The sequence below is a fragment of the Podarcis filfolensis genome (assembly GCF_964270895.1).
Source record: "Podarcis filfolensis genome assembly, chromosome: 15".
Lineage (NCBI taxonomy): Eukaryota > Metazoa > Chordata > Lepidosauria > Squamata > Lacertidae > Podarcis > Podarcis filfolensis.
Genome location: NC_139618.1, coordinates 24914290 through 24926403, shown reverse-complemented (window position 1 = coordinate 24926403; position 12114 = coordinate 24914290). Strand labels below are relative to the sequence as shown.

The window sequence follows — 12114 nt, the reverse complement described above, 5'->3', positions numbered from 1 at the left end:
AGACGAATTTCCCTATGGGCTTGCTTCGCAAGACGAAAGCCCACAGGGAAATCCCCGCGCGAGCAGCAGGCTGCTATCCGCAGCTTGGAGAGCCCTGCGGGGAAGTCCTGCAGGGCTCCCCAAGCTGCGAATGTCTGCCCCGCGCGAGGGGCGCTCTGAAGCAGAGCACCCCTCGCGCGGGGCAGCAGGCTGCTATCCGCAGCTTGGAGAGCCCTGCAGGGAACTCCTGCAGAGCTCCCCAACCTGCGAATGTCTGCCCCGCGCGAGGGGCGCTCTGCTTAAGAGCGCCCCTCGTGTGGGGCAGCAGATTGCTATCCACAGCTTGGAGAGCCCTACGGGGAAGTCCTGCAGGGCTCCCCAAGCTGCGAATGTCTGCCCCGCACGAGGGGCGCTCTGCTTAAGAGCGCCCCTCGCGCGGGGCAGCAGGCTGCTATCCGCAGCCTAGGCAGCCCTGGGGGAACTCTTCTGAAGGCTGCCGGCGGGAGAAGGGCTTTTCTTCCCACCGCCAGCCTTCAGAAGGCTGTTCTGAAGGCTGGCGGTGGGGAGAAAAGTCCTTCTCCCCCCCGCCAGCCTTCAGAAGAGGTCCGGGGACAGACTGTCCCCGGACCTGGTCTGAAGGCGGTCTCCATAGGAACGCATTAATTGATTTTCAATGCATTCCTATGGGAAACCGTGCTTCGCAAGACGAAAAACTCGCAAGAAGAAAAAACTTGCGGAACGAATTAATTTCGTCTTGCGAGGCACCACTGTATTTGGTGTGAAAGACATTTGATGGGCTGCAATCGGGGAGGGAAAAGTTGGCCTATGACTTTTACACTGAAAATGCACCCCCATTACAATTAGACTTGGGGGGGGGGACTTCCAACCATATTTGTGGTGGTGGGAAGTTGTACATCTAATGAATGGAAGTGTGGGTGAGGAAAAAAATTAATGAGGGGTGCAGGCTTTGTGGATGTGTGAGTTAGCCCTGCCCACTTTGGCAACACCACTTTGGGGTCCACCCCCATCGGCACGCTCCCCCTAGAAGGCTGGTTACAAGGGAATGCAGCCTTTGAGTGAAAAAGGTTCCGCACCCTTGAATTACAGGAAATCTCATTTACACTACACAGATATAATCTAACTACCACCACTGCAGAAAGAGAAACTGATCAAAAATAAAAGAACATGGGCTTTGTCCTCGCAAACTGGAATTTCCTCCCATGGGATTTTCTGCTAAGCACTGACGATACAGACTGCAAAGAAAGGACAGCAGGGACTTGCTCACATTTCACACTTCAGGGCACAGAAAGCAAGGAGTACTTCATCAGGCTACCTTCCTTGTAGTGAGCCAGAACCAAGGAATTCTGCCTTCCATACTATGCCAGAGAAGCATGTGATATTTACTTAACACAAGTATGCACAGTAAGATTTGACCTTTAAAGGAGTGGGGAATCTTTGGCCCTCTATACATTGTTGGATTCCAACTCCCATCTGCCCCAGCCAGCACTGCCAATGGTCAGGGATAGGATCTAGAGGGCCACACTGCCATATTGGAGGATATTAAAGGAGTACAATACCACAACACACAACATCCTCAAAACCAGCAAGGGACTTTACCCCATCCTGCTGTCGAGGTATGAAAGTTATAACTGAAATTGTCCCAATTTAGGCTACACAGAAACTGGTGTGAACGATTTACAGTGGTAAATCTGGTTACAAACTTAATTCGTTCTGGAGGTCATTTCTGAAACTGAAACCGTTCTTAACCTGAGGTACCACTTTAGCTAATGGGGCCTCCCGCTGCTGCCGTGTGATTTCTGTTCTCATCCTGAGATAAAGTTCTTAACCCAAGGTACTACTTCCGGGTTAGCAGAGTCTGTAACTCGAAGTGTTTGTAACCCAAGGTGTTTGTAACCTGAGGTACCACTGTACATGGTTACATCTAACAGGGAGAACATTATGACAATAGACTATAAATAAAACCGCCACATATCATTGTGCTTTCCCAGAAGAACTCTCATTTATTTCCTTATTGTATTTTATCTCTGCTTCTTGTATTTCTTGTATTTTATCTGTACTTGCAAAGAACTCAAGGTGGCATACATGGGTTTTCCAACAACCACCATTTTATCCCAACAATCCTGGGAGATAGGCTAGGCTGAGAGATGGCAACTGGCCCAAGATTACCCAGTGACCTTCATGTCTGTGTGAGGACTTGGAATTAGTGTCTCCCAGATCTTCATCCAACATTCTAGCAGCTATACTCCACACTGGCTCTAGTAAACCAAAAATGCTGCTCTGAAGTTGAAGCTACCCAGAACATTCCATCTGCAGCAATTTTTAACGCACAATTATTCATTATTCAAACCATGGGCTTGGAAGCATTATACTGTAACGCATGCCTGAGATACATGGTATATGAGGAAGTTTCATTTAGCTGTATCATCCATCATCTGCCATATTTTTGCCCAAACCAAATGGAAGTCTGGAAGGCACCCAAAGGGTTATCCTATCCCGCCACCACACACGAAGGTGGATTAAGTAGATTAAAGCCAGCTCAAAATAATGCTTCAACATCTTTCCCCTAAGAGCTTCCATAACTTTCTTGTACAACTAGTGCTCCATTTAAGCCTATACTGCTGCAATAAAAATCCAGCAAAATAATAAATACAGTATTCCTGAACATATGCAGTGCTTTTCTCTTACCACTAACAACAATCTGCCCTTATACATCTGGAATAAGGCAATGATGGGAAAGTGTTTCTAGGTCAGATAGGCAGAATTCACATAGAGACATAATCATCATTTTAGAAATTAAATAAGCACCTTAGAAATTAAATAAGCATGGTTTCAAATTCACCTAGTCTCTTCTAAGGCCACCACTGCCAGAACATTTGGTTTCCAGAGAGCTTGTTTTTGAGTTTAAATCAGTACTGAATAATGACCAGAGTTTTCTGAGTTTCAGTTGGTGATAACAGAGACCCTGACTCAAATGTGTGCTCACAACAGAACATCTATCTCACAGGTTTTTGTTTTATGAGGTTTTAAAGAACCCCACAAAAACTTGCAAACAGCAACAGAAAATAAACCATGGAGCAAAGAGACAGCCATCTTGTTACAGAGGTTGAACAATCTTATTCAGCACCAATCCTGAAAATTCACATGGACCATGTTTTCTACCATGGTGTGAGTCATCAATGACCACAACTTACTTACTAGAACATGAGCTCTGATTCTTTGGTGGAACTATTTCTGGCCCACTGCTCCCTAGGAGGAGATCCTGCCACTAAGACATGGATAGACTTCAATAACTAAGCTTGCTATACATGAAAGATCAAGTGTGGGGACTATACGACTATCTGCCTGCTGGATGCAGTTGTGGGTAGGTGTTCAGTGCAATAAGCTCCTGGCCCACAGGGAATGAGTTTGTTCCCTTGAGGCCAAGGTGGTTGACCTGAAGAAGCTGATAAAGCCAGAGGTTAGTAGCCAAGGCCTTCAGGGTTGTGATACCTGAACTCAATTCGCAAGGCGAAAGCTTCTCTGCTGTTACCGTGAATAATGGTCTCTGGGAGGAAGATGTCACTCTCAGGAAATAATCCCGGGAATTGGGGGATAGTCTAAGCAGCTATCCTCTCACACCGATGATAACCTTCTTGTTAGTGGGTGATTTGAACATTAGGGACATAATTAGATAAGCAATGGGGGTCAATGCATAGTGACTTGCCTGGCTGGTGTGAAGGCTGCATATGTTATGAGTTGTTTTGATGGCCTGTTAGACAGTGTTGGGGAGAAGTCAATGCTTATGGTGCCTCTTGGCACCAGTGATGTGGGGAACTGTAATCATGCTGTCCTGGTGTTTAGAAAAACAAATCTAGGTTACTAGATAGGAGGATGAAAGCCAGGAGCTTCAAGGCAGCTTTCTCAGAAAAGCTAACTGTTCCATGCAGAGAGCAAGATACACAGCGGTGCAGTCTCAATTCATGGGTGGGATGGTGGTGTTAGGAAAAGGTTATTGATTTGTTAGGTGCTGGCTTGTACAAAATGGAAGGACTCCACTTGAACCAGGATGGAACCAGACTGTTGGTGCTTTGAATTGAAAAGGTGGCAGAGCATCTTTTAAACAGATTGGAAAGCCAACAGCAGCTGAGGAACATCCAGTTCAGAACAAATTATCCTCCAGGGATGAAGGTGAAAATGTTCATGATTGCTCAAAGGAGAGAGAAGAACTAGGCATTTCAAGTGCAAGGAACATGATAGCAATTCAAAGATCCCAAAGGACCATATGGTAAACACAATGCCAAAGCCAAGACTGGCCAGCTGAAGTACTTGGTACTAAGAAAGAGCACGGATATAGGGGGGATTAATGGAAATTTGGTGACATAAGAAAGAACTAGTGGGACACAGTTATCTCTGGATACAAACTCTACAGAAAGAACAGGGAAGGGCACACTGGGGGTGGTGTCATTGTACATCAGAGAAAATATTGTCAAAGTATAAACTGCAAAAGGGGCAGACTCCGCAGAATCACTGTGTATAATGATACTGGGACCCAACAGTAATTAAGTACTGGGAATGTACAATTGCCTCCCTGACTAAAATGCAGAATAAAATCAATGAAGTATCCAAAGGAAAGGTAACAAAAAGCTATTGATTCCCCAGAGATGTCAACAGGTTCTTTATCCCAATATACCAGGTTCCTGAACTCTGCTCCTGGACCAAAATTATGTATCATTATTCAAAAAAAAAGCCTTGGGGTACTGCTGGAAGCAGGTAGGGGAAAGAAGAGGACTTCTTTTTACACCACTGTTCTCCCAGCACTTCCAGAAACTTATTCCACCAAGAGTTCTGGGAGCCAGGGGCCAATGATAACATCTGTGCAGGAAAGCAGAAGCCCCTGCCCTCTTTGGACACCTACAGGCCTGCTGCTTAGCAACAACCTTCTAAGGTATGGGGCTATTTTCTTCCCTATGGAAACCCTTCCTCATCTCCAGCAGGTTCCTCCACAGGTTCTGAAAGTCAGGAGCTGCTGAAGGAACAGGACAGGGAACTTCTATTTGTTCAGTGGCAAGGCTAAATGATAAGAACTCCATATAAGAACAATAATAGATAAGTGGAAAGACAAGAAAACCAGTTTTCTGATTGGAAATATACTAATATTTTAACAACTTTCAACTGCCAAGATTCAACACTATTGTGAAATGACAAACTGGCCTACAACACGTTTTATTTACTAACCTACTGAGCAAGAGATGACGTAATGCTCATGAATTAGTTTTATATGAAAACCTCCTTTAAAAGAGAAGTGAGTGCAGTAAAAAGTTGATCTAAAGCTTCTATTTTTAGAATGAAAACAATCCTCCCACAACTCACAGTATTTAGCTGCTGAAATAAACTATCAAGCTATTTTTAAGTGAAAAGACTTACCAAATATTTCTCCATTTTTGGCATATTCTGTCACAAGGTACAACATGCTTTTGGTCTCCATTACCTATTGATGGAAAAATCACACATTAGTTTAATAGGCGAAAAGATTTTTAAAAACAAAATCCTAGAAATTTCTCAACAACACCCCTGCCTCCTAAAACACATCACAGGTGGCCTTTAAAAGCCTAATATTCTCATGCTACAAATATTCTAATTTAAAAGTATGATTAAGCAGCTCCTTAAATTAGTGCCTAGACAGTGTCTTTGTTTCCTGGCCATGAAGTTCGCTAAGAGGATGTTGAGATTTCCCAGGACCAATTTTAAGACTTAGTCTAAAGGCAGTAGGACTTCAGCCAATACACCCAAGCAATTGCTTTGCTCAACTCCTAAATTACCAGGAGACTAGACAGCATCTGGGGTCTTAGCATCGGTGTTCATGATGCTCTAAGGTAACTAACAGATACTGTGGGAGGGAAAAAGAGAAAAAACAACCACAATGCAATGTGTTCTTAATCTTGGAGACAGGGTCTCAAGAGTTTGATGAATCATGAGAATCCACTTATACAATATCAGAATCATTGTTATTCAGGCCTTCTCTCCGGGAAGGTCAAGCTGAGTAAGTACTCTTATAAAACAGCAACATGAATGTAAATCAAAAGCTATATCTAACAAATGGGACCTTAATAACAATGTACAGTGGTGTATACGCATCCCTTAGTAATGGGAATGCTCCTGTCTGACAGCCATGTTCTCCTCCTTAGTATTATACAACAGTCAATGTGGTGCTCCTCCAGATGCTAATGGACAATTCCCATTGGCCCCATCCAGTATGGCCAATGGTGAGAGATAATGGGAGTTGTCATTCAACAGCATTTGGAGGACACCTCATTGGCTACCCTTGCTACATGAGTATGATGTGAATGCACATGAGATCGCTGCACTGCTGAAGCTAAGCAGGTCTGCAAGGCAGGTCTGGGTCAAATCAGCACCTGGATGGGTGGCCACCTGGAAACCACACATACACCATCTTGGGTTCCATGACAAAGGACATTAACACAAGAAAGCAAAAGCAAATAAATGATTGGAAGTTCAAATGGTGCATTCTACTCTTCATTCATTCATTCATTCATTCACACACGGCATGCTAAGTCTTCCTTGTGCATTTTTTCCTACTTAAGTTTATTTATTTTTATTTTATTTTAATTATTTTTGTTAATTAAAAAAAGGAACTCAAATATCTTTACATACATATCCAAGGTATGTTGACCCCTGATTATCCTCTCATTACATTGTTGTCTTTTTCCTGGACACTTTCTTTTAAGCCTTGCTTTGTCACTGGTTGTTGTGAGCAACAAGACAAAACACAAAGTGAGCCTCAAAGTTCTCACCGAATAGGTTATCTGGCTGGTAACTTTTTTAACAGCTCATAGAATGAGATTGCAGAATAAACTCTCCTTAAACTCTGAACTGCTGATCAGGATTTTTCATTCTTGAAACTAAGATTCCTTTTTAAATTGGTTATTTTACAATACATATTCTTAGGCATCCACATAAACCTAAGCAAAAAGCTAGTCTACGAGCTCTGATGCTACAATAGATTTTAGCTTTTTGTATTTTCAGTTAATACATCCTCTCTACTCTTTTATGAAGCTTCTTTTACCAGTGACCCTAACTGAATACAAAAAAATGTGATGTTGGCACCTAGGAACGCAAACTATTTTTCAGCTCTGTGCAGGGCTAATGCTGTGGAATTGTATCATCTCCTGAGAATTTCAAATACTTTTTCCAAATCTGGCCTCTGCCTCTGCTCAATCTAATACAGATTGCAAACCATCATGACAGAGAGTGCACTGCTGGCACTAAATGAATGTTAAGTTCATTTAATGTTAAAATATCCAATGGGCTTACCAATAAAAGTCAAGATAGAAATGCTTTTAATAATTGTAATAAATTGTATTAGTGAATTACCAGAAGTCATAACATTATTTTGTACCACCATCAACAAAGCATGACCAGAATTTAACCTGGATTCCGTAATCAAGTTCGTCCTGCCCAAGTGAACAGTTTTGGTATCAGAATTCAGGTGGCAACCTTTTCTATTGCCAAGGTAACTGTGCAGCCACCCTCTGGTAAGGGTGACAAGCAATCAGTCACTCCCCCAAATCTGAAGCTGTAGAGGTGGGCAGGGATCATCCTAATGCTTAAGCAGCTATCTCTGCCCTCTCCCCAGTTCCAAGACTGGGAGGGTTTGGTTGCTGGAGGAGAGATACTTCAAAGAAGTCAAGGTAGCAAACTCCCCACCCTTCTTGCAGGAAGGTTTCTTGGCTGCTTGGTGGTAAGGTTATACCTGAAAGCTCCCCAGTGGCCTTTCTCAGGAGAAAAGTGAGGTGGTGTGGTGCCCAAGCTGCTAAGTTTCCCCACTAACTTAGCTCCTGCTGGTCTCTCTTGCAGGTTTTCTTGGGCGGTGCTAGGAGATGCACCAGGTTCCTCCGTCCAACAGAGGGGCAGGTCAGTATGCTTTCTGCCTTCCTTTCCTGCAGAAAAGGCTAATGGTGGCTACCTTGGAGGGGAATGATTCACAGGCAGATAGAAACAAAAAGGGAACCCAAAGCGGTAGGATCTATCTGCTATGGTGTCCAAAGCAAATGGAAAAGGTCACATTAACCTTGCCATTAACCTAGCCTATTCTCCCTTCCCTCTTTTAAATATGAAATCATTATATAAGTATATAATAGGAATGAGTGTGATACCCTCTCATTATTGCTCAATATGAGATTAGTCACCATACATTTCTTGTTTGCACGCACATTTGGCTCCTAGCTGACCTGTGAGCAGTAACGTCTACCTGCAATCCCAACATGCATGGGAGTTTTAAAAGGAGGTTGCTTATTAATAAAAACTGCAAATTCTTGAAAAGTGGTGATTGTTTTGGGGTGGGGAAGTATGAGTGGTGGTAACTAGCCACTTTTACATCAAGATTGCAGACCACAAGACAGTTGTTATATTCTCTTGAGTACTGGAACAACTCTCCTTTGTGAACTCCAGGTTAATTTAAAAAACAACAACCCAAAGTAACACGTTTGTTTCATACTATTAGAATTGTATCCCTTGATTTATAGGTTGCTGTCAAGATTAAGACTTGATTTAATAAAGCTGAACCACTAGACTATTTCTGATGGTAAAATTAAAACTAACAAGACAGACCTCATTAAATCAAATCTTCCCTCTTAAACAGCAGGAAGGTTCCTATTTTGCTTGAGGCATCAACACTTAATGGGAACAATCCATTAATGTCACTGGGACACAGAGCATACAAGATGGCTCAGAACTAAAACTCCTGTTTAAATTTACATTGGATATAATCTACTGGCATTTTATTCTACGCAGATGTGTTCTGGAATAAGTTCTGTTCAATTCATTAGGCATAGTTCGGGAAGTATTCTTGAACTGTATCCTTTATCCACATATTCAGCATCTATATTTGATTACGCGTTTACTGTATGGCAGGGTCAGCCAACAAGATGCCCTCCAAATATCATTGGACTTCATAAGTCCCAGCCAGCATGGCTAATGGCTAGTGGTGATGGGAGTTTAAGACCAACAACATCTGGCACTACATTGGCTACCCCTGCTCTATTATGATGTTCAGCTCATGTAAGGCACCAAATGCAAAATAGAACGGCAAAATCTGAATACCCACTCTCAGCTTCAGTTTAATATTTTTTTTCGCATTTCAAACAGCTACCTACTCAAAATAAAAGCTAAGTTCACCAAACAAACAACACTGCTTTAACTTTGATATAGAGATGAATGCTTGATCACATAATAATTTGGACCGATTCCTGCATGTGCCCTGCCATCAGACATGTGAGGTTTAATGGAGGGCATGTGGCCTTTGAAAAGCTTTGATGGAGACTTAATTTATGCTTAACTTGTGCTTACGACGAAAATCTTGCCTGTGACACTGGATTGGGTGTGTGTGTGTGTGTGTGTGTGTGTGTGTGCGCGCGCGCGTGCAAAGAAGAACAAACAGTTTAGGGCATGTAAACATTTTAAGCAAATTTAATGGCTCCCCATAAGGAAGCTGAGAACTAGGGAAGCCTACAAAATAGTTCTCAGAACCTTGACAAACAACACTTCCTGGAAACTTTGGGGGAAGCAATGACATTAAAAAACAAATCTATACTAGTCACATCTGTAGCATAAATGGGCCCTTGGGTTCAGATTTAAGCATTAGCAACCCAAACACTCTAGCAGCATCAGGCTAACACATTAAAACAAAGCGATGGAGTCATGCCTGAAAGAATGATTTCCCACCTTCACACAATCAAGGTTTAGAGCAAATCAAGTACCATAATGGGGAAAAGAAAATCAGGTTAAACCAAGCAGATTTCTAAAAAAAGTTCTCCAGTTAAAACACACATTAGCAAAATCCACATCCAAAGCTTTAGCTCAGTTTTAGACAGTTCTCTTTTCCACTCTAGGAAATTTATTTTGTAGATTGTACTACTGTATTGAATTCTCATTGGCTGTGATCACACATCACATTAAATACAGTGGTACCTCAGGATGCGAATGGGATCCGTTCCGGAGCCCCATTCGTATCCCGAAGCGAATGTAACCCGCGTCCACACGTGCCACGTTTCGGCGCTTCTGCGCATGACGTCATTTTGACGGTCTGTGCATGCGCGCGCGGTGAAACCCGGAATTAACGCACTCCGTTACTTCCGGGTTGCCGCGGAGCGCAACCCAAATTTGCCTGACCCGAAGCGTATTCATCCCAAGGTATGACTGTAAAAGCAGATGCAAGCAAGCGGTGGGTTTGTACACGCTGCTCAAAATTCCTGCTTCACTCTTCTCCTACTCCTGGATAAACCTTGGCTTACAGCTTGCAGTTTGTTTGGAGAGAAACAAACCACAAGCCTGGGTTAGGTGGCACAACAAGCCATAGCTTGTGGTCTGATGCTCCCCGTGAAGCATGGCCAGGAATAGGAATAGTGTCAAGAGGGCACTTTTAAGCAGTGTGCAGAAGCATGCTACTTATTCTCAGTAAATATAACTATGGTTTGACATAGGCATAGGCAACTATTTTCTGCCAGATCACATTGCGGCCAACCCTCCATGGGCCACGTCTGATGAATGGGTGAGGTCACCCTTTTGACATCATCAGGTGACTCTGACCCCCAGGCAAAAACAGGGTGGCTTCCCTTTGGCACCAAAGTTAAACAGCACTGACTGCAAGCTGAGCTCAGAAAGGAACAATCAGTAACTGTAGGGTACATTCTTAATTGTTCCTTTGCAAGTACAGCTTGCATTCACACTGTTTCACTTTGGCTTGACATCAGATTCACTTGGAGCTCCTGATTGCGATGGGCAAACCTGGCCATTGTCACAGAAGCATTCAGGTCAAATTGCATATTTCATAACAAACAGGATGCTATAAAAGATGAAATAATTCTGACCCATATGGACCTGGCCTTATGGTGGGTATGAGAGAGGCAATATCATCAAGTGACTGAACTTCCACACTAAGCAGATTCCCTGCACTCTAACCTAAAACCTACTGGGTGTCTGTTCCTGTCAACGAGGGTCTTGGGCTGACTGGGGAATCTGTCAGATGTTTAGCTTTCCTTGTCTGTGGCTGTTCAAGTTAATGGGAGCTCAGTCCCCGTGAATTGATGAATTATTCAAAACCATTCTGATGTCATTTGTTCACAAACAACCAAGTAAAAACCTCCTCTGATATATACCGATTTTTAATTATTTCCAGATTTATAAACCTGCCAGATTTATAAAACTGCCACATAAAAACTCCAACCAACAGCAACCAGAAAAAACTTACAATACAGGACTTCATGGGACACAGGGCTTAATTCTCACAAACTCAAACCCTTAACATGAAGATTTGGCAGGGAATACAGCTACGTACCTGATAAAGCTTGATAATGTGTGGGTGGTCCAACATTTTCATTATCTGCACTTCACGATAAATTTTCTCCAGGTTCACCGAATCTAGCTGGGATTTGTCAATGATTTTTATTGCCACCTAGAACCAATTACAAGAAGAATTTTTAAAGTCGGCTTTGCCAGACCAGGTCAAAAAGGTAGTATATAGGTTATGACCCAATTTTTTCTTTATTTTTTCTAAGAGAACTACAGTGTTATACTCACAAAACAAAGTATTTTGGAGGGAATTTGAAAATACACTTAACATGTTAGCACGCAGGTGCTCAACACTTCCTTTGTAACAGAAAGAACAAGTTCAGACACTTGGCCAGAACTTTAGTAAAACATGATTACATTTTATTATACACAGGGGAGTCTACTTTCACATTTTATGCTAAAGAGGAACAAGGTGTTTCAAAACAAACAGGACCCCAATAGGAAAGTCCTGAGGGCCAGCATGCCATGGAAATGAAGATCTCTATAGCATTTTCCCTGTGCCATTCCATTCTATCTGTTGCTTTCTAGTAACAGATATGAACAGAATTTTGCACTTTGTCTTGATGTTGTCTGAACCAACTTTGCAAAAACTCATAATCTTAAAACAACCTCAAGCCACGGTTCCATCACCCTGGCTTGTTCCAAAGCAGATATCTATTGTGGCCCAGTTCAGACAAACCAGGAAACTGTAGTTAAGAAAGGCTGTAGCATGTGCCTTTGCAAAGGCAAAAAGACTTGCACACATTTTGGCTGAAGGCAATATATGAT

The 12114-nt window shown here is 42.6% G+C and overlaps 1 protein-coding gene across 1 annotated transcript in view; it reads right to left on the bottom strand.

Moving 5' to 3' along the window:
- The window catches only part of SIK2 (salt inducible kinase 2), an 82045-nt gene that overhangs the window by 60067 nt on the left and 9864 nt on the right, over positions 1-12114 (bottom strand). The window contains 2 exon segments of the mRNA XM_083588409.1: positions 5404-5467; positions 11333-11449. Coding sequence (XP_083444535.1) covers positions 5404-5467; positions 11333-11449 — 181 coding nt within the window.